We start from the raw sequence: 24,194 nt of genomic DNA, 5'->3' as shown, positions 1-24,194 counted from the left end.
TTGGGAATTGTTATCTTGTTATTTGATGGCCAGCTGCGACCCACAATTTATTGAAATATAAACATGTTTTTTGTAGGCCTAGAGCTGGCTCTACATTAGTATAGGCCTTATGTGTTTGTTATATGGATAGTGGCATATAGGCCTATGTCAAATGACTATTCATACATTAAATTACGTGATTGTGAATTAGGAAACATGTATTGAAAAAAATGTAGGAATTACATTGCCAAATTAGTTGATCCCAGGTTGGTATCTGGGCGAGACATGATCCTCGTGGTACACTACCCTCCCCTACCGACAAAGCAGGACTGGGATCCAATCACCTCCTTTTTTCGAAATGATGAAATCACCTCGCTAGATACGATTGGATTGCTATATTAGGAATGTGCCGTGCTCTTTATAAAGCCAGCACTTCAGTGGTTAGACAGGGATACATATTTGCGAATTATAGAATCGAGCGGCTAAACGCGCTAGCATACCTTCAGGGAAATTTAACAAGACTCATAGCCATAATTCGTAGCTAGCTAACACAAAGACAGCTGATACATAATTATTTTCGAATGTCATATTTGTTTAAAAGCTAGAGTCAAGGGAAAGTGGTCTATCAGTGTAAAAAGCAACAAATGGCAGAGATACGAAAAAAGCTGGTCGTCGTCGGTGACGGCGCGTGTGGGAAAACCTGCTTGCTGATTGTATTCAGCAAAGACGAGTTTCCTGAGGTCTATGTGCCAACTGTATTTGATAACTATGTGGCGGACATTGAAGTGGACACCAAGCAAGTCCAACTAGCACTATGGGACACGGCTGGACAGGAGGACTACGACCGCCTTCGCCCGCTGTCCTATCCGGACACCGATGTCATCCTGATGTGCTTTTCCGTGGACAGCCCGGACTCCCTCGAAAACATCCCCGAGAAATGGGTGCCAGAGGTTAAGCACTTTTGTCCCAACGTGCCAATTATTTTAGTCGCCAACAAGAGAGACTTGCGCAACGACGAGATTGTTAGGACCGAGCTGTCCAGAATGAAACAGGAACCCGTGAAAACAGAGGACGGGCGCGCCATGGCCGTGCGCATTAGTGCATATGACTATTTGGAGTGTTCTGCTAAAACAAAGGATGGTATTCGGGAGGTGTTCGACACTGCGACACGTGCAGCTTTACAGAAGAGATCAAAACCCTCCAACGGTTGTGTAAACTGCTGTCTGTTGTTGTGATTTAATAAACGGCTGACGTAAGCGATAATACAGGCCCACGGCTGCCAACACCATCAATACCTGTTGTCCTTGTGCTTGAAAAGTAAAAAATAAAAAACGACTCTGCATGCCTCTCATTAAAGACTTTCTTGCGAGCCAGTAGCATAATGTTCAAAATAAATGATAATCCGATTATAGATCATCATCTGGATCTATTCTGACCAATTTACCTTATTTGACTCGAATATATAATCAAATACAAGTACAACGGACACTCCCTGTGATTATAATTTACTGAAGAAATACGTTTGTCAAATATTCAAGATGCTGCCTGAAATTATGCTGTAGTCTTTGAGGATCTTGTTCCAAGTAGCCTACTTGAGTGTCTGGGACCAAGGCATGTTGATATGCAACCAGTGTGTTTGGCAATTTATGGAATCTGTGGAGGGAAATATAGGCCTATAGCTGAAAGCAGTGTTCAAAAGGGAAAAGCAATGTACAACCTCGGGTTTTAGTGAAGGCTTTATCCCCTTATATGGTCACATTGCATTATTAATGTGAAAGAGGTTATTGTCCAGTTTTCAAGCCAAGATTCTACTTACTCAAAGTGTTGGAGCCTACATGACTGTTTTGAATTGTAAGCCTTAGACATTTTTTGGGGGGCCAAGCTGCTCTCAAACTGATCAAAAAGGCTGTCCATCCTGCCTCCAGTGGGGTTTTTGTTGTGTGTAAATTGTTGACATTGCATTAAGATGACAGGGTCTGCAGCACTGTGTAAAGAATGAATGCAATTATTTCACATATTGTATATGGAGTTTCAAAAAGACCCCAATAGTGCAATATGTTTTTATGTCTTCAAGTTTGTGTCACAGTTATTTTTATTGTTTTTAAATAAAGATATGATCATAATGTATAACCTAGTGCCAGTGGTTGGCCTCTGCTGGGGATGTAAACTGTAAATGCACATGGGAAAACCTCATTATTTTACTTTTGTGTATAACTATCTGTCCCATGATTGATAGGGACAGTTTCATAGTGGATCATCATAGCAAGAATTAACTCCGAAGTCAGGAATTTAAGGTCACCAGCAATATAGAGATCCCCCAAAAAATATTTCAACCTTGACCTATGTGTCTCGTATTCCTCAGGGTCACAAAGCAATCAACTTATGTAATGCAATTATAGCTTACTGCTGGCAGCAGCTCACCCACATCATGCATGTTTTCACTTCAGTCTTGTTTAGGATTAATGGCAACACAATTCAGGACAAGACCAACTACCCCTGATGCAGGAAGGGGTTAGGTGGTGTGGAAAGCTATCAAAAGCAAGAGGAGAAATAAAAGAAAAAAACAATACTGGAAATAGTATTACAGCACAATAAGAGGAAATGAGCTCAAAGGACAGAGCACACAGATAAAGACAGAGCAAACAGGATGACTGGGAGACTGCTTTCCATTACACCCCAACTACATAGAAACGACTGGAAGCACTGGTAGGCCTACTAAATGTTCTATTTTATTGTGTACGTTATTCGTTTAAAATAGGGAGATAAGATAGACGGTTTTTGTTTCTAAAATGGGGATGGTTTTGGGATGGTTCTATCAAGAGAACTGTCAGGATATATTACACAATAATTGTAAAACTACAATACATTGTCTAGAAATTATTTTTCAACCACTTCACAAGTTTCTTGTTAACAAACTATAGTTTTGGCAAGTCGGTTAGGACATCTATTTTGTACATGACACAAGTAATTTTTCCAACAATTGTTTATCCAAGATGGCGTAGCAGTCAGACGTCTTGTCGTGTCGTGTCCCTTGTATATATCGTTTTTTAAACATGTTTTTCTTCGCATATCTTTTAAAACATTTTGCTAAACCTCAACTTCAAAATACTCTCCTGCAACCCGCCTCACCCAATGTAGCTATTTTTTCTAAAGTATTTATATTTACTTATATTTACTTCGGATCCGGAACCCCTCAACTGAAGCTAGCCAGCTAACTACCAGCTATCACTACCAGCAAACCATTGCTAGCAGTCTTCAGCTAACCGGTCATCAGCTAACCTTTAGCTCGGAAAGCTCTCGCCAGTTCGAACAACGCGACTCTAACCAGAGCATAACGGACCTATTATTTTTGTTATCCCCGGATTCCCACCGGATTCCCACCGCAAACGGAACATTTTCAGCTGGATCTTCACAACTAGCTAACTAGCTAACCGCAACCCCGGATGATTACTCCTGGCTAGTGTTTCAACCCACTTAGCTTGAAGCTTGCCCGGCCAGAGCTCCTGTGCTACCTCCGAAGCATACTCCTGGCCTACAATATCCGGACCCACGACCGGTCTATCGATGTCACCGCATGAAGAGGCATAAACAGACTCACCCCATCGCGACGCCCCCCAAAGGCTAACTTTCTAGCCCTTGCTATCTCCTTGCTTGCTAATTCAGCCTGCTAACTGCTAGCTTGTTTAGCCCTGGTATGCTAACTGCTACCTTGTTTAGCCCCGGTCCGCTAACTGCTACCTTGTTTAGCCCCGGCCTACTAACTGTTAGCTTGTTAGCACAGGCCTGCTAACCGTCTGAATCGCCGCGTCCCAAACACTCACTGGACCCATATTTACTTTCAATCTCTTTTCGATTTTTATTTGTTTATACCTTCCGGTAACCTGCCTCACCCAATGTGATACGGAATCGCTATTATTTTTAATTTTTAGAACACAATCAAGAACCTCCAGAAGCTAACCAGCTAACTAGCTACAAGCTATTTTTGTCATTGTTAGCCACTGCTAGCGGCTTTTTTTTTTGGCACAGCCAGCCAGTTTTTTTTTACCAGGATAATACTCGCCAGTCCAGCTTCCCTGCCCCAACCACCGCTGCCCCCTGGACACTGATCACTTGGCTACATAGCTGATGCATGCTGGACTGTCCATTAATCACGGTACTCCATTCTGCTTGTTTATGTTTTATCTGTCGGCCCCAGCCGCACTCAGGCTCTGTGTGTAGTTATTCCGACCCTCCCTGCCTAGTCAACGCCATTTTACCTGCTGTTGTTGTGCTAGCTGATTAGATGTTGTTGTCTCACCTACTGTTTTAGCTACTGTTTTAGCTAGCTCTCCCAATTCAACACCTGTGATTACTGTATGCCTCGCTGTATGTCTCTCTCAAATGTCAATATGCCTTGTATACTGTTGTTCAGGTTAGTTATCATTGTTTTAGTTTAAAATGGAGCCCCTAGTTCCACTCTTCATACCCCTGATACCTCCTTTGTCCCACCTCCCACACATGCGGTGACCTCACCCATTACAACCAGCATGTCCAGAGATACAACCTCTCTTATCATCACCCAGTGCCTGGGCTTACCTCCGCTGTACCCGCACCCCACCATACCCCTGTCTGCGCATTATGCCCTGAATATATTCTACCATGCCCAGAAATATGCTCCTTTTATTCTCTGTCCACAACGCTCGCGACCAGTTTTGATAGCCTTTAGCCGCACCCTCATTCTACTCCTCCTCTGTTCCGCGGGTGATGTGGAGGTAAACCCAGGCCCTGCATGTCCCCAGGCACCCTCATTTGTTGACTCCTGTGATCGAAAAAGCCTTGGTTTCATGCATGTCAACATCAGAAGCCTCCTCCCTAAGTTTGTTTTACTCACTGCTTTAGCACACTCTGCTAACCCTGATGTCCTTGTCGTGTCTGAATCCTGGCTCAGGAAGGCCACCAAAAATTCAGAGATTTCCATACCCAACTATAACATTTTCCGTCAAGATAGAACTGCCAAAGGGGGAGGAGTTGCAGTCTACTGCAGAGATAACCTGCAAAGTAATGTCATACTTTCCAGGTCCATACCCAAACAGTTCGAACTACTAATTTTGAAAATTTCTCTCTCCAGAAATAAGTCTCTCACTGTTGCCGCCTGCTACCGACCCCCTCAGCTCCCAGCTGTGCCCTGGACACCATTTGTGAATTGATCGCCCCCCATCTAGCTTCAGAGTTTGTTCTGTTAGGTGACCTAAACTGGGATATGCTTAACACCCCGGCAGTCCTACAATCTAAGCTAGATGCCCTCAATCTCACACAAATCATCAAGGAACCCACCAGGTACAACCCTAAATCTGTAAACAAGGGCACCCTCATAGACGTCATCCTGACCAACTGGCCCTCCAAATACACCTCCGCTGTCTTCAACCAGGATCTCAGCGATCACTGCCTCATTGCCTGTATCCGCTACGGAGCCGCAGTCAAACGACCACCCCTCATCACTGTCAAACGCTCCCTAAAACACTTCTGTGAGCAGGCCTTTCTAATCGACCTGGCCCGGGTATCCTGGAAGGACATTGACCTCATCCCGTCATTTGAGGATGCCTGGTCATTCTTTAAAAGTAACTTCCTCACCATTTTAGATAAGCATGCTCCGTTCAAAAAATGCAGAACTAAGAACAGATATAGCCCTTGGTTCACTCCAGACCTGACTGCCCTCGACCAGCACAAAAACATCCTGTGGCGGACTGCAATAGCATCGAATAGTCCCCGCGATATGCAACTGTTCAGGGAAGTCAGGAACCAATACACGTAGTCAGTCAGGAAAGCTAAGGCCAGCTTCTTCAGGCAGAAGTTTGCATCCTGTAGCTCCAACTCCAAAAAGTTCTGGGACACTGTGAAGTCCATGGAGAACAAGAGCACCTCCTCCCAGCTGCCCACTGCACTGAGGCTAGGTAACACGGTCACCACCGATAAACCCATGATTATCGAAAACTTCAACAAGCATTTCTCAACGGCTGGCCATGCCTTCCGCCTGGCTACTCCAACCTCGGCCAACAGCTCCGGGCCCCCCGCAGCTACTCGTCCGAGCCTCTCCAGGTTCTCCTTTACCCAAATCCAGATAGCAGATGTTCTGAAAGAGCTGCAAAACCTGGACCCGTACAAATCAGCTGGGCTTGACAATCTGGACCCTCTATTTCTGAAACTATCCGCCGCCATTGTCGCAAACCCTATTACCAGCCTGTTCAACCTCTCTTTCATATCGTCTGAGATCCCCAAGGATTGGAAAGCTGCCGCAGTCATCCCCCTCTTCAAAGGGGAGACACCCTGGACCCAAACTGTTACAGACCTATATCCATCCTGCCCCGCCTATCTAAGGTCTTCGAAAGCCAAGTCAACAAACAGGTCACTGACCATCTCGAATCCCACCGTACCTTCTCCGCTGTGCAATCTGGTTTCCGAGCCGGTCACGGGTGCACCTCAGCCACGCTCAAGGTACTAAACGATATCATAACCGCCATCGATAAAAGACAGTACTGTGCAGCCGTCTTCATCGACCTTGCCAAGGCTTTCGACTCTGTCAATCACCATATTCTTATCGGCAGACTCAGTAGCCTCGGTTTTTCGGATGACTGCCTTGCCTGGTTCACCAATTACTTTGCAGACAGAGTTCAGAGTGTCAAATCGGAGGGCATGCTGTCCGGTCCTCTGGCAGTCTCTATGGGGGTGCAACAGGGTTCAATTCTCGGGACGACTCTTTTCTCTGTATATATCAATGATGTTGCTCTTGCTGCGGGCGATTCCCTGGTCCACCTCTACGCAGACGACACCATTCTATATACTTCCGGCCCGTCCTTGGACACTGTGCTATCTAACCTCCAAACGAGCTTCAATGCCATACAACACTCCTCCCGTGGCCTCCAACTGCTCTTAAACGCTAGTAAAACCAAATGCATGCTTTTCAACCGTTCGCTGCCTGCACCCGCACGCCTGACCAGCGTCACCACCCTGGATGGTTCCGACCTTGAATATGTGGACATCTATAAGTACCTAGGTGTCTGGCTAGACTGTAAACTCTCCTTCCAGACTCATATCAAACATCTCCAATCGAAAATCAAATCAAGAGTCGGCTTTCTATTCCGCAACAAAACCTCCTTCACTCACTCCGCCAAACTTACCCTAGTAAAACTGACTATCCTACCAATCCTCGACTTCGGCGATGTCATCTACAAAATTGCTTCCAACACTCTACTCAGCAAACTGGATGCAGTTTATCACAGTGCCATCCGTTTTGTCACTAAAACACCTTATACCACCCACCACTGCGACTTGTATGCTCTAGTCGGCTGGCCCTCGCTACATATTCGTCGCCAGACCCACTGGCTCCAGGTCATCTACAAGTCCATGCTAGGTAAAGCTCCGCCTTATCTCAGTTCACTGGTCACGATGGCAACACCCATCCGTAGCTCCAGCAGGTGTATCTCACTGATCATCCCTAAAGCCAACACCTAATTTGGCCGCCTTTCGTTCCAGTTCTCTGCTGCCTGTGACTGGAACGAATTGCAAAAATCGCTGAAGTTGGAGACTTTTATCTCCCTCACCAACTTCAAACATCTGCTATCTGAGCAGCTAACCGATCGCTGCAGCTGTACATAGTCACTCCCCATACTGTTTTTATTTATTTACTTTTCTGCTCTTTTGCACACCATGTACACCTGTACATGACCATCTGATCATTTATCACTCGAGTGTTAATCTGCAAAATTGTAATTATTCGCCTACCTCCTCATGCCTTTTGCACACAATGTGTATTCCTTTTTTTCTCCCCTTTTCTTCTACTGTGTTATTGACTTGTTAATTGTTTACTCCATGTGTAACTCTGTGTTGTCTGTTCACACTGCTATGCTTTATCTTGGCCAGGTCGCAGTTGCAAATGAGAACTTGTTCTCAACTAGCCTACCTGGTTAAATAAAGGTGAAATATATATATATATTTTTTAAATACAGACAGATTATTTCATTTATAATTCACTGTATCACAAATCCAGTGGTTCAGAAGTTTACATACACTAAGTTGACTGTGCCATTAAACAGCTTGGACAATTCCAGAAAAGGATGTCGTGGCTTTAGAATCTTCTGATAGGCTAATTGACATAATTTGAGTCAATTGGAGGTGTACCTGTGGATACCTGTGGGAGCAATTTACAAACGCCTGAAGTTACCACGTTCATCTGAACAAACAATAGTACGCAAGTATAAATACCATGGGACCATGCAGCCGTCATACCGCTCAGAAAGGAGACGCGTTCTGTCTCCAATAGATGAATGTACGTTGGTCCAAAAAGTGGAAATCAATCCCAGAACAACAGCAATGGACCTTTGAAGATGCTGGAGGAAACAGGTACAAAAGTATCCATATCCACAGTAAAACGAGTCCTATATCGACATAATCTGAAAGGCTGCTCAGCAAGGAAGCCAGACTATGGTTAGCAACTGCACATGGGGACAAAGATTGTACTTTTTGGAGAAATGTCCTCTGGTCTGATGAAACAAAAATATAACTATTTGGCCGTAATAACCATCGTTATGTTTGGAGGAAAAAGAGGGAGGCTTGCAAGCCGAAGAACACTATCCCAACCGTGAAGCACGGGGGTGGCATCATCATGTTGTGGTTGTGCTTTGCCACAGGAGAGACTGGTGCACTGCTCAAAATAGATGGCAACATGAGGAAGGAAAATTATGTGGATATATTGAAGCAACATCTCAAGACATCAGTCAGGAAGTTAAAACTTGGTCGCAAATGGGTCTTCCAAATGGACAATGACCCTAAGCATACTTCCAAAGTTGTGGCAAAAATGGCTTAAGGACAACAAAGTCAAGGTATTGGAGTGGCCATCACAAAGCCCTGACCTCAGTCCTATAGAAAATGTGTGGGTAGAACTGAAAAAGCGTGTGCGAGGAAGGAGGCCTACAAACCTAAAAATGGCACCGGAAGAAATGGCAGTAGTTTAACGGGCGCCCAACCAATTGTGCTAAAATGTGGGGGGTTTTCACTTTATTTGTAACTTATTTTGTCCATAATGTTTCTGCAACCGTAGCTTACAGCAAAAAATAGCTTCTGGATATCAGGACAGCAATCACTCACCTTTGATTTGACAAAGATTTTTTCTACAACAAGGACGACGCACAAGACATTCTCCAAACACCCCACATGGCCGAGATCCCCGTTATTTGCAAGAGAAAGCGACGCAGGTACAGAGGACAAAGAGCCGGGTGCCTGGTCAGGACCCGGAGAAGGCGACTGGGAAAGCTGCCGTTACTGTCAATACTACTTGCCAATGTGCAATCATTGGACAATAAATTAGATGAGGTACGATCACAAATATCTTACCATCAAAAACTGTAACATCCTATATTTCACGGAATCGTGGCTGAGTGACGACATGGTTATGGGGGGGGGGGTCTGTGTATTTTTGTAAACAACAGCTGGTGCTCGAAATCTAAGGAAGTCTCTAGACTAACCCTACAGATGTGCCAAGCTTGTAGTGTCATACCCAAGAAGACTCGGTCTGAATACTTACGTAAATGGGTTTTGGATTTTGAATAAATTAGTAGGAATTTCTGGGAACCTGTTTTTGCTTTGTCATTGTGGGGTATTGTGAGTAGATTGATGAGGGGGAAGAAACAATTCAATCAATTTTAGAATAAGGCTGTAACAGGATGTGGGAAAATCGGGGGGTCTGAATACATTCCAAAGGCACTGTATGTAGTGGCTGCCTAGTCTAATCCCATAGCACTGAGTAGACAACAATATCCTCAAGGCTTGTTTGTTCCAGTCAGTGTGTGCTTCCACTGGGGTAGATAGGATAAGTAATCCTTCTCACCCCCCCCCCCCCTTTTAAGATTTAGATGCACTATTGTAAAGTGACTGTTCCACTGGATGTCATAAGGTGAATGCACCAATTTGTAAGTCGCTCTGGATAAGAGCGTCTGCTAAATGACTTAAATGTAAATGTTAAATGTAGATTTGCTCGCCTGAAGTAGAGTATATTGTGATGAATTGCAGGCCACACTACTTGCCTATAGAGTTTTCAGCTATACTTTTCATGGCTGTTTATTTACCACCACAGACAGATGCTGGCACTAAGACCGCACTCATTCAGCTGTATAAGGAAATAAGCAAACAGGAAACCACTCACCCAGAGGCGGCGCTCCTAGTAGCCAGAGACTTTAATGCAGGGAAACTTGAAAACTGTTCTACCAAATTTCTATCAACATGTTAAATGTGCAACCAGAGGGAAAAAAAATTCTAGATCACCTGTACTCCACACACAGAGACGCGTACAAAGCTCTCCCTCGCCCTCCATTTGGTAAATCCGACCACAACTATATCCTCCTGATTCCTGCTTACAAGCAAAAATGAAAGCAGGAAGCACCAGTGACTTGGTCTATAAAAAAGTGGTCAGATGAAGCAGATGCTAAACTACAGGACTGTTTTGCTATCACAGACCTGAAAATGTACCGGGATTCTTACGATGGCATTGAGGAGTACACCACATCAGTCACTGGCTTTATCAATAAGTGCATCAAGGACGTCATCCCCACAGTGACTGTACGTACATACCCCAACCAGAAGCCATGGATTACAGGCAACATTCGCACTGAGCTAAAGGGAAGAGCTGCCGCTTTCAAGGTGCGGGACTCTAACCCGGAAGCTGACAAGAAATCCTGCTATGCCCTGTGACGAACCATCAAACAGGCAAAGCGTCAATACAGGGCTAAGATTGAATCATACTACACCGGATCTGACACTTGTCTTATGTGGCAGGGCTTGTAAACTACTACAGACTACAAAGAGAAGCACATTCGCAAGCTGCCAAGTGACACGAGCCTACCAGACGAGCTAAATCACTTCAATGTCGCTTCGAGGCAAGCAACACTGAGGCATGCATGAGAGCATCAGCTGTTCCGGACGACTGTGTGATCACGCAGTCCTTAGCCAACTTGAGTAAGACCTTTAAACAGGTCAACATACACAAGGCTGCGGGGCCAGACTGATTACCAGGACTTGTGCTCCGGGCATGTGCTGACTAACTGGCAGGTGTCTTCACTGACATTTTTAACATGTCCCTGATTGAGTCTGTAATACCAGCATGTTTCAAGCAGACCACCATAGTCCCTGTGCCCAAGAACACAAAGGCAACCTGCCTAAATGACTACAGACCCGTAGCTTTGAAAGGTTGGTAATGGCTAACATCAACACCATTATCCCAGAAACCCTAGACCCACTCCAATTTGCATACCGCCCAAACAGATCCACAGATGCTGCAATCTCTATTGCACTCCACACTGCCCTTTCCCACCTGGACAAAAGGAACACATGTGACAATGCTATTCATTGACTACAGCTCAGCGTTCAACACCATGGTACCCTCAAAGCTCATCACTAAGCTAAAGATCCTGGGACTAAACACCTCCCTCAACAACTGGATCCTGGACTTCCTGACGGGCCGCCCCCAGGTGGTGAGGGTAGGTAGCAACACATCTGCCATGCTGATTCTCAACACTGGAGCTCCACAGGAGTGTGTGCTCAGTCCCCTCCTGTAATCCCTGTTCACCTACGACTGCATGGCCAGGCATGACTACAACATCATCATTACATTTGCAGACGACACAACAGTGCCTGATCACAGACAACGACAAGACAGTCTATAGGGAGGAGGTCAGAGACCTGGTTGGGTAGTGCCAGAATAACAACCTATCCCTCAACGTAACCAAGACTAAGGAGATAATTGTGGACTACAGGAAAAGGAGGACCTGAGCACACCCCCATTCTCATCAAAGGGGCTGTAGTGGAGCAGGTTGAGAGCTTCAAGTTCCTTGGTGTCCACATCAACAATAAACTAGATTGGTCCAAACACACTAAAACAGTCATGAAGAGGTCACAACAAAGCCTATTCCCCCTCAGGAGACTGAAAAGATTTGGCGTGGGTCCTGAGATCCTCAAAAGGTTTTACAGCTGCAACATCGAGACCAACACTGGTTGCATCACTGCCTGGTACAGCAATTGCTCGGACTCTGACCACAAGGCACTACAGAGGGTAGTGCGTATGGCCCAGTACATCACTGGGGCTAAGATGCCTGCCATCCAGGATCTCTACACCAGGCTGTGTCAGAGGAAGGTCCTAAAAATTGTCAACGACCCCAGCCACCCCAGACATAGACTGTTCTCTCTATTACCGCATGGCAAGCGGTACCGGAGTACCAAGTCTAGGACAAAAAGGCTTCTCAAAAGTTTTTACCCCCAAGCCATAAGACTCCTGAACAATGGATACCCGGAGTATTTGCATTGTGTGCCCCTCCCAACCCCTATTTTTACGCTGCTGCTACTCTCTGTTTATCATATATGCATAGTCACTTTAACTACACATTCATGTAGGTAGGCTAGTTGAGAACAAGTTCTCATTTGCAACTGCGACCTGGCCAAGATAAAGCATAGCAGTGTGAACAGACAACACAGAGTTACACATGGAGTAAACAATTAACAAGTCAATAACACAGTAGAACAAAAAAAAGAACAAAAAGAGAGTCTATTTACATTCTGTGCAAAAGGCATGAGGAGGTAGGCGAATAATTACAATTTTGCAGATCAACACTGGAGTGATATATGATCAGATGGTCAAGTACAGGTAGAGATATAGGTGTGCAAAAGAGCAGAAAAGTTAATAAATAAAAACAGTATGGGGATGAGGTAGGTAAAAATGGGTGAGCTATTTACCGATAGACTATGTACAGCTTCAGCGATCGGTTAGCTGCTCAGATAGCAGATGTTTGAAGTTGGTGAGGGAGATAAAAGTCTCCAACTTCAGCGATTTTTGCAATTCGTTCCAGTCACAGGCAGCAGAGAACTGGAACGAAAGGCGGCCAAATGAGGTGTTGGCTTTAGGGCTGATCAGTGAGATAAACCTGCTGGAGCGCGTGCTACGGGTGGGTGTTGCCATCGTGACCAGTGAACTGAGATAAGGCGGAGCTTTACCTAGCATGGACTTGTAGATGACCTGGAGCCAGTGGGTCTGGCGACGAATATGTAGCGAGGGCCAGCCGACTAGAGCATACAGGTCGCAGTGGTGGGTGGTATAAGGTGCTTTAGTGACAAAACGGATGGCACTGTGATAAACTGCATCCAGGATGTTTTTGTGCTGGTCGAGGGCAGTCAGGTCTGGAGTGAACCAAGGGCTATATCTGTTCTTAGTTCTGCATTTTTTGAACGGAGCATGCTTATCTAAATGGTGAGGAAGTTACTTTTGAAGAATGACCAGGCATCCTCAACTGACGGGATGAGGTCAATGTCCTTCCAGGATACCCGGGCCAGGTCGATTAGAAAGGCCTGCTCACAGAAGTGTTTTAGGGAGCGTTTGACAGTGATGAGGGGTGGTCGTTTGACTGCGGATCCGTAGCGGATCCGTAGCAGAGGGCATCTAGCTTAGATTGTAGGACTGCCGGGGTGTTAAGCATATCCCAGTTGAGGTCACCTAACAGAACAAACTCTGAAGCTAGATGGGGGGCGATCAATTCACAAATGGTGTCCAGGGCACAGCTGGGAGCTGAGGGGGGTCGGTAGCAGGCGGCAACAGTGAGAGACTTATTTCTGGAGAGAGTAATTTTTAAAATTAGTAGTTCGAACTGTTTGGGTATGGACCTGGAAAGTATGACATTACTTTGCAGGCTATCTCTGCAGTAGACATTTACATTACATTTAAGTCATTTAGCAGACGCTCTTATCCAGAGCGACTTACAAATTGGTGCATTCACCTTATGACATCCAGTAGAACAGTCACTTTACAATAGTGCATCTAAATCTTAAAGGGGGGGGGGGTGAGAAGGATTACTTATCCTATCCTAGGTATTCCTTAAAGAGGTGGGGTTTCAGGTGTCTGTAGACTGCAACTCCTCCACCTTTGGCAGTTCTATCTTGACGGAAAATGTTATAGTTGGGTATGGAAATCTCCGAATTTTTGGTGGCCTTGAGTAAAACAAACTTAGGGAGGAGGCTTCTGATGTTGACATGCATGAAACCAAGGCTTTTTCGATCACAGAAGTCAACAAATGAGGGTGCCTGGGGACATACTGGGCCTGCGGAACAGAGGAGGAGTAGTATGAGTAGTATGAGGGTGCGGCTAAATGCTAAAAACTGGTTGCCTAGAGCGTTGGGGACAAAGAATAAAAGGAGCAGATTTCATGGTAGAATATATTCAGGGCATAATGCGCAGACAGGGGTATGGTGGGGTGCGGGTACAGCGGAGGTAAGCCCAGGCACTGGGTGATGATAAAAGAGGTTGTATCTCTGGACATGCTGGTTGTAATGGGTGAGGTCACCGCATGTGTGGGAGGTGGGACAAAGGAGGTATCAGGGGTATGAAGAGTGGAACTAGGGGCTCCATTGTAAACTAAAACAATGATAATTAAGCTGAACAACAGTATACAAGGCATATTGACATTTGAGAGAGACATACAGCGAGGCATACAGTAATCACAGGTGTTGATTGGGAGAGCTAGCTAAAACAGTAGGTGAGACAACAACAGCTAACCAGCTAGCACAACAACAGCAGGTAAAATTGCGTTGAATAGGCAGAGAGGGTTGGATTGACTACACACAGAGCCTGAGTGCGGCTGGGGCCGACAGATAAAACATAAACAAGCAGAATGGAGTACCGTGATTAATGGACAGTCCAGCATGCATCAGCTATGTAGCCAAGTGATCAGTGTCCAGGGGGCAGCGGTGGATGGGACAGGGAAGCTAGACCGGCGAGTATTATCCAGGTTTTTAAAAAACTGTCTGGCTGTGCAGAAGGTAAAAGCTGCTAGCAGTGGCTAACAATGACTAAATAGCTTGTAGCTAGTTATCTGGTTAGCTTCTGGAGGTTCTTGAATGTGTTCTAAAAATAATAGCGGTTCCGTATCACATTGGGTGAGGCAGGTTACCGGAAGGTATAATCGAATTAAAAATCGGAAAGAGATTGAAAGTAAATATGGGTCCAGTGAGTGGTTGGGCTGGCTGGGGACGCGGCGATTCAGACAGTTAGCAGGCCTGTGCTAACAAGCTAACAGTTAGTAGGCAGGGGCTAAACAAGCTAGCAGTTAGCAGACCGGGGCTAAACAAGCTAGCAGTTAGCAGGCCGAATTAGCAAGCTAGCAGATAGCAAGGGCTAGAAAGTTAGCCTTTGGGGGACGTCGCGATGGGGTTAAGTCTGTTTATGCCTCTTCATGCGGTGACATCGATAGACCTGTCATGGGTCCGGATATTGTAGCCCAGGAGTATGCTTCGGTGGTAGCACAGGAGCTCTGGCCGGGCTAGCTTCAGGCTAAGTGGATGGAAACGCTAGCCAGGAGTAATCATCCGAGGTTGCGGGTAGCTAGTTGACAATTTCACACAAAGACATGAGGGGGAACAGAGGAATGAATACATGTAGTGTGATTGGGGAATGAAAACCAGGTGTGCAGGGAAAAAGACAAAACAAATGGATAAATGAAAAATGGAGCGGTGAAGGCTAGAAAGCCGGTGACCGCCGAATGCCGTCCGAACAAGGAAAGGGACCGACGTCGACGGAAGTCATGACAGAACCCCCCCCCCCCTTTGACGCGCGGCTCCAGCAGCGTGCCGACACCGGCCTCAGGAACGACCCGGAGGGCGAGGCGCAGGGCGATCCGGCCGCATCAGTTCAGGGTCCAACATATCCGCCACCGGAACCCAGCACCTCTCCTCCAGACCGTACCCCTCCCACTCCACGAGGTACTGAAGGCCACTCGTCTGACGCCTCGAATCCAGGATGGAACGGACGGAGTATGCCGGGGCCCCCTCGATGTCCAGAGGGGGTGGAGGAACCTCCCGCACCTCAGACTCCTGGAGCGGACCAACCACCACCGGCCTGAGGAGAGACACATGGAATTAGGGGTTAATATGTTACAGCTGTAACCTGTAACATACCTTGTTCACTCTCCTCAGGACTTTGAATGGCCCCACAAACCGTGAACCCAGCTTCCGGCAGGGCAGGTTTCGGGTCGAGAGCCAGACCCGGTCTCCAGGTGCGAACACCGGGGCCTCACTGCGGTGATGGTCCGCGCTGGTCTTTTGGCGCAGCGCGGCCTGCTGAAGGTGACCATGGGCGGCTTCCCATGTCTCCTCCGCACGCCTGAACCAATCGTCCACTGCAGGAGCCTCGGTCTGACTCTGATGCCACGGTGCCAGAACTGGATGGTACCCCAATACATACTGAAAGGGGGAGAGGTTAGTGGAGGAGTGGCGGAGCGAGTTCTGCGCCCTCTCTGCCCAGGGCACGAACGGCGCCCAATCCCCTGGCCGGTCCTGGCAATAGGGCTGCAGAAACCTGACCACATCCTGGTTCACTATTTACACCTGCCCATTACTCTTGCGGTGAAAACCTGAGGTGAGACTGATCGAGACCCCCAGACGTTCCAGTCTCTCGAAGTGAACTGGGGACCTTCACGCATCACGCAGAAGGAAACAAGCATCTTTCTGGTAAGAAGAGGGACGGGGGTGACGGGGGGGGGGGTATGCCTTATGATTAACGAGATGTGGTGTGGTCTTAACAACAAACAGGAACTCAAGTCCTCCTGTTCATCTGACTTAGAATTCCTCACATTCAAATGTCGACCGCATTATCTACCAAGAGAATTCTCTTCGATTATAATCACAGCGGCATATATTCCCCCCAAGCAGACACATCGATGGTCCTTAACAAACTTCATTTGACTCTATGTAAACTGGAAACGAGATATCCTGAGGCTGCATTCATTGTAGCTGGGGATTTTAACAAGGCTAATCTGAAAACAAGACTCCCTAAATACTATCAACATATCGATTGTGCTACCAGGGCTGGTAAAACCATGGATCATTATTATTCTAACTTCCGCGACGCATATAAGGCCCTCCCCCGCCCCCATTTCGGAAAAGCTGCTACCAAAACCTGCGGACTCTCCTTGACTGCAGCCGACGTGAGTAAAACATTTAAACGTGTTAACCATCGCAAGGCTGTAGGCCCAGACGGCATCCCCAGCCGCGTTCTCAGAGCATGCACAGACCAGCTGGCTGGTGTGTTTACGGACATATTCAATCAATCCTTATCCCAGTCTGCTGTTCCCACATGCATCAAGAGGGCCAACATTGTTTCTGTTTCCAAGAAAGCTAAGGTAACTGAGCTAAATGACTACCGCCCCGTAGCACTCACTTCCGTCAACATGAAGTGCTTTAAGAGACTAGTCAAGGACCATATCACCTCCACCCTACCTGACACCCTAAACCCACTCCAATCTGCTTACCGCCCCAATAGGTCCACAGACGACGCAATCGTAACCACACTGCCCTAACCCATCTGGGCAAGAGGAATACCTATGTGAGAATGCTGTTCATCAACTACAGCTCAGCATTTAACACCATAGTACCCTCCAAACTCGTCCTTAAGCTCGAGACCCTGGGTCTTGACCCCGCCCTGTGCAACTGGGTACTGTACTTCCTGATGGGCCGCCCCCAGGTAGTGAGGGTAGGTAACAACATCTCCACCCCGCTGATCCTCAACACTGGGGCCCCACAGGGGTGCGTTCTGAGCCTTCTCCTGTACTCCCTGTTCACCCACGACTGCGTGGCCATGCACTCCTCCAACTCAATCACCAAGTTTGCAGACGACACTACAGTGGTAGGCTTGATTACCAACAACGACGAGATGGCCTACAGGGAGGAGGTGAGGGCCCTCGGAGTGTGGTGTCAGGAAAGTAACCTTACCCTCAACGTCAACAAAACAAAGGAGATGATCGTGGACTTCAGGAAACAGCAGAGGGAGCACCCCATATCCACATCGACGGGACAGTACTGGAGAGGGTAGTAAAGTTTTAAGTTCCTCAGCGTACACACGGACAAACTGAATTGGTCCACCCACACAGACAGCGTGGTGAAGAATGCGCAGCAACGCCTCTTCAACCTCAGGAGGCTGAAGAAATTCAGCTTGTCACCGAAAGCATTTACAAACTTTTACAGATGCACAATTGAGAGCATCCTGTCGGGCTGTATCACTGCCTGGTACGGCAATTGCACCGCCCACAACTGTAAGGCTCTCCAGAGGGTTGTGAGGTTTGCACAACGCATCACCGGGGGCAAACTACCTGCCCTCCAGGACACCTACACCACCCGATGTCACAGGAAGCACATAAAGATCTAATTTACCAGCTTACTAACTAACCAATACATTTTTACATAAATCTTTCCACTATTAAAGTGGCTGGAGTTGAGTCAGTATGTTGGCAGCAGCCACTCAATGTTAGTGGTGCCTGTTTAACAGTCTGATGGCCTTGAGATAGAAGCTGTTTTTCAGTCTCTCGGTCCCTGCTTTGATGCACCTGTACTGACCTCGCCTTCTGGATGATAGCGGGGTGAACAGGCAGTGGCTCGGGTGGTTGTTGTCCTTGATGATCTTTATGGCCTTCCTGTGACATTGGGTGCAGTAGGTCTTTAAAAAAGAGAAGCCGTGCAAGGTTATTAAACAGAGGTGCCTAGTTATTCTTATTTAGTTGATATCAGGTAATGTGCAACCTAACCCTGGCCCTGATATGCAATGTCTCCAAACTCCCTCTGATTTTAAATCAAGATGTGGTTTTGGTATTTTTAATTTAAATGTACGCAGCCTTTTGTCAAAAATTGATGGGGTTAGGATTTGGGCTAAATCAACTTATGCTGATGTAATTGTGTTTTCTGAAACCTGGCTCAGCAAGTCTGTTTTTGATAAGGATATTTGTATAAGTGGTTTCAATGTTTATCGCACTGATCGAGTTAAGAAAGGTGGGGGTGTGGCTATATATGTAAAAACTAAATTCCCTGTAAGTGTGGCAAAGTCTGAAACTATTTGTAAACAGTTGGAATTTCTTGCTTTGAATATTGAGGTTTCAAAGTGTCACTCTATATAACTGTGATTGACTGTTATAGACCCCCCTCTGCTCTCGGTGATGCATTTTCTTCTTTGACGCACCTCATGTCTAAACTTCTTTACGGTGAAGTGATCTTGGTTGGTGATCTCAACTGGTGTTGGTTAAAGCCTGTGTCTGATGATTTAAAAATGTTTTGTAATTCTATGAATCTTACACAGTTGATTAACTCACCCACTCACCCAAATCTTAAATGTCCAGATAATTCTACCCTGATTGATTTGATATTGACAAATGTTCCACATAAATATTCTGCGGTTGGTGTTTTTTGTAATGATTTAAGTGACCATTGTGCTGTTGTTGCTGTTAGAAATACTAAGGTTCCTAAGACAAACCCCCGTTTTATTCGTAAGAGAAATTTGAAGTGTTTTAATGAGCAGGCTCTCTTTCATGACTTGTTTTATTTTGACTGGAGCAAGATTGAGTTTATCCCTGATGTGGAAACTGCCTGGAAATTCTTTCATTATGTTTTTTTCCAAATAGTAAACAAACATGCCCCATTCCGCAGATTCAGGGTTAAAGGGCGGGATAATCCATGGTTTTCTTCTGAGCTGTCTTTTATTATTCACAACCGTAATCTAGCCTGGGCTAAAGCAAGGAAATCATGTTCTGATGCTGATTGGCTTATATTTAGGCAGTTACGAAAAACAAGTGTTCTTTTCTTCTCGGGAAGGCCAAGTCTGAATATTTTACGTCTGTTACCACTGATAACCTGAATGACCCTAGAAAGTTTTGGAAGGCTATTAAGTCTATGTCTGGTAACAGTAATGTTAATGAATTACCGTCATGTGTTTTGAAGGACTCTGTTGCGGTATATGACAAAACTGAAATGCTGAATTGTTTCAATGAGCACTTTGTATCATCTGGTAGGCTGTTTGATTCAGTGTCCTCTGTCTCTGTACAACCCTGTGTGGATGAACCAGTGAGTGCTGGTCAAACTTTGAGCTTTTTGCCATTCTCAGTGCAGGAGGTACATAAAGCCCTGAAATCCTTAGATCAGAGAAAGCCTGGTCCTGATCTTTTGGATCCCTGCTTTTTAAATCTGGCAGCTGATTTCATAGCTTAACCACTTACATATCTGTTCAATCTAACCCTGGAATGTAATGAAATTCAGAAAATCTGGAAATCAGTATTTGTCCTACCACTTTTAAAAGGGGGAGATACAACTTGTTTAAATAATTATAGGCCAATCTCAAAGCTGAAATGTGGAACAGTCACTTTACAATAGTGCATCTAAATCTTAAAAGGGGGGAGAAGGATTACTTATCCTATCCTAGGTATTCCTTAAAGAGGTGGGGTTTCAGGTGTCTCCGGAAGGTGGTGATTGACTCCGCTGTCCTGGCGTCGTGAGGGAGTTTGTTCCACCATTGGGGAGCCAGAGCAGCGAACAGTTTTGACTGGGCTGAGCGGGAACTGTACTTCCTCAGTGGTAGGGAGGCGAGCAGGCCAGAGGTGGATGAACGCAGTGCCCTTGTTTGGGTGTAGGGCCTGATCAGAGCCTGGAGGTACTGAGGTGCCGTTCCCCTCACAGCTCCGTAGGCAAGCACCATGGTCTTGTAGCGGATTCTCTGTGAAATATGTTATAGATATGTGTATTAAGAATAATTGGTATGTAGTTAATGAACTGAACTAAACTGTTGTTCTGATCTGTTCTTTCGAGGTTATCATGAAACGTGACATCAAACGGTATCTTAATGCAATCATTTGGACCGAATGGTGTGTGTACCTCAAAACCCCCTCTAACTGTCTGAAGAAGGGTGACAAAGGCGTTGAAGGAGGCTTTCCAAACCACTTCTACCGAGAGAAAAGAACCAAGCCAGAAATTGGTGTACAGTATCAGATCTAAGCTATCAACTGCTTTTCTTTCATGGTTCTCTCATACTGTGATGAGTCCACTTGGAGTGATCATGGAGGAAGATCTGTTCTAACATTTTCTTATGATGCTGGTATATTGGTTGACGAATGGACAAGACATGAGTGGTAAAGATGAGACATTGAAATTGGGACATTATCATGTGCCGTCCACTTTGAACTGTAAAGCTATCTGAAGAAAAATGAAGATGCCAGAAGATGCCGTGCCTGTGTAAGGGGGGTTTGGTCAACTGTGCCATTAAAATTGTTTATACTTTTGTGGTATCAGGTTGATTGAAGAGGTCTACACCATGTAAATTGTAGTAATTTAGATTAAGAATGCATTGAGATACTGATCTGTATTATAATCATGATTTAAAAAGTTAATAGTAGAATTATGGGATAATTATACTGTATGTAAATCTGCTAATATTGATGTGTGTTAAATTGAGGTTTTTACTTTGAGTGATAAGACAAATTTGAATCACTGTGGAATGATATTCTAAATATTGGTTTGATAAATAGTTGGGTTGTTACTTATGATTTGGAATATGAATGATTTCAATGACCTATTCTATATTCCTAAGTATATTTCTGAGCATGAGTACTTAGAAGGATGTCTGTCCTATATGTTATGAGGAGGCCTGTGTTTAGACACTGGTTCTCATGTAACTTAAAGAGCATTTATATGTTATGTTTTTATTTTCCTCAAATGGATTATTCTGTGTTATTAAACATGTGCAAGTTTGTCTTGTAGAATAAAGGTTGTAAACTTAGTTTCAGAAGGGAGAAAGCTTACATATAAGCTAAGGTATTTGACATTGAGGGGATTTGAATTTTTAAATATTGAGTATGTTACTATTCTGATTCTTCAGAAGGGACTGAGTCCCTTGAGAGGGAATGTTGGGGAATAATCACAATTGGTTGGTAACATAGGTAAGATGTTTTATATTCATCATATGTTTGTAAGTTACTTCTCATCAGAATGTTATTTTTGTATAATACTGTGGTGGGGTTGCAGTTATCTGTTCTATGTCAAGACTAAGTTGCATGGGCCGCAGAGAGGGGAGAGGTCAAGGTATCATCATGTGTAAACATATCTTTTGCTCCACTGTGTCTGTGTGCCAGTCACTCCCTACTTTTCCCATCGGGGAGAGGAGAGTGGCAGTGTCTGGAATCATTCTATGCTCTCCGTGAGCTTGTCCAGGATTGGTTGTATTTAGAATTGGTTGTATCTAAATGACAATTTGATATATGCCTGTTGATATGGAGGATTGGTTTATGGTTCTAGGGTTTGAGTAAGGAGACAAAGCTGAACGATTTATTATGTCTATGCTGTCTGACTATGTGTGTTCTTTGCTATTAAAGGATCTCAGTTGCAATGTAGTGGAGCTCTCAGAGAATTCATGGATAGACACTGAATTGATTTCTCTGAGAGTCACAGGGTTGTGATAGAGCTCATATAATTAAAGATGGACTTTGATAACTAACTCTGACTTGTGTGTGGTTTGCGCTCATGATTTGGTAAATAGAGGAAATTTCCACGACAATGTGCAACTTCATTTTTATGCTGATGATACTGTTATTTACTCTTACAAAAGCTTTTCAGAACTTGCAAACTGATTTTTATACTATTCAACATACCTTGAATCAATTGAAGCTTATCCTCAATACTGACAAAACTAAACTAATGGTGTTTTCTAAAGCAAGAAATAGACCTCTGAACCTTTCACCTATTACTACCCATCAGGGCAAGGAGGTTGAGGTTGTAACCTCATGTAAATATCTTGGAATTTTAATTGATGATGGCCTCTCTTTTCAATTGCATCTTGAACAAACTTACAAAAATATTGAAGCTGAAATTTGGATTTTATTTTAGGAATAAGGCCTGTTTTTCTTTTGAAGCCAGAAGGAGGCTAGTATCAGCTACATGTATGCCTTTACTAGACTATGGGGGTATTTTATATATGAAAGCTTCCATTCAGTGTTTGAAATCAATTGACCCCCTTTACCATGGCACTTTGAGATTTATTTTAAACTGCAAAACCCTTACGCACTACTGTACTTTGTATACCAAGGTTGGCTGGCCTTCTCTAGTCACCCGTAGGCTCAGGCACTGGTATACTTTTATTTACAAAGCCATTTTGGGTTTACTACCTTTTTATTTGGGCATTTTTATTGTTCAGAAATGTGTTGGGTACTCTCTTCGTTCGCTGGACTTTATCCTGCTAACTGTTCCAAATGACCGAACTGAATTTGGTAAAAGGGCTTTTATGTACTCTGCTCCATCGTCTTGGAACACCTTAAAAAATACTTTTAAACTGGAAGAACTTGTCCCGATTGGTATTTTTAAATCACCGATGAATGATCTTGAGACGGATTCCCTGACCTGTCAATGTTTTTGATTTTGTTATACTCTTGTGAATTCTATGGTTTTTACTAGATTACTTGTAGTTTTTCATGTTGTTTGTCTGTAATTTCTGTAATGACTTTACTGCCTACCTTGGCCAGGACGCTCTTGAAAAAGAGATTTTCAATCTCAATGAGCCCTTCCTTAACCTTAAATAAAGGTTCAATCAAAATAAAAACAATAACGAGGCTATATACAGGGGGTACTGGTACAGAGTCAATGTGCAGGGGTACCGGTTAGTCAAGGTAATTTGTACATGTAGGTAGGGGTGAAGTGACTATGCGTAGATAATAAACAGCAAGAAGCAGCAGTGTACAAAACAAATGGTGTCAATGTAAATAGTCCGGTGGACATTTTATTAATTGTTCAGCAGTCTTATGGCTTGGGGGTAGAAGCTGTTAAGGAACCTTTTGATCCTAGACTTGGCGCTCCGGTACCGCTTCCCGTGCGGTAGCAAAGGAAACAGAGAGTCTTTGATTTGGGTGACTGGATCCTGACAATTCTTTGGGCTTTCCTCTGACACTGCCTATTATATAGATAGGACCATCTGTTTTTCCATGTATGAGTTTGTATATATATAAAAATAAAAAAATACCTAAACTGGTCCTAAATCAAATAGTTAAATAATCCTTGGTATGACCATCTTAAAACAATTCCAGGATGAGATTTTAGTATAAAAACACATGGAATTGTATTATATTTATTTTTTATTTAACCTTTATTTAATTAGGCAAGTCAGTTAATAAGAACAAATTCTTATTTACAATGATCGCCTACCACAGCCAAAGCCAAAACCAAACCCGGACGATGCTGGGCCAATGGTGCGCCGCCTAATGGGTCTCCCGGTCACAGCCGGCCGTGACACAGCCTGGGATCGAACCCGGGTCTGTAGTGACGCCTCAAGCACTGCGATGCAGATTCACCTTTCAGCAGGACAATAACCTAAAACACAAGGCCAAATATGCACTGGAGTTGCTTACCAAGACAAC

At 44.8% G+C, this 24,194-nt stretch overlaps 1 protein-coding gene across 1 annotated transcript; it reads left to right on the top strand.

Moving 5' to 3' along the window:
* The first annotated feature begins 399 nt into the window (after positions 1–399).
* On the top strand, positions 400–22,285 carry LOC118386634 (rho-related GTP-binding protein RhoB). Its single transcript, XM_052523351.1, has 2 exons — positions 400–2,685; positions 20,605–22,285. The coding sequence occupies exon 1, from the start codon at positions 624–626 to the stop codon at positions 1,212–1,214; it is 591 nt and encodes a 196-aa protein (XP_052379311.1). The 5' UTR covers positions 400–623; the 3' UTR covers positions 1,215–2,685; positions 20,605–22,285.
* Positions 22,286–24,194: the final 1,909 nt, after the last annotated feature.

Source organism: Oncorhynchus keta, chromosome 8 (assembly GCF_023373465.1).
Source record: "Oncorhynchus keta strain PuntledgeMale-10-30-2019 chromosome 8, Oket_V2, whole genome shotgun sequence".
Taxonomy (NCBI): Eukaryota; Metazoa; Chordata; class Actinopteri; order Salmoniformes; family Salmonidae; genus Oncorhynchus; species Oncorhynchus keta.
Note: the sequence above shows the minus strand (reverse complement) of the source record. Positions and strands in the feature narration are given on the sequence as shown.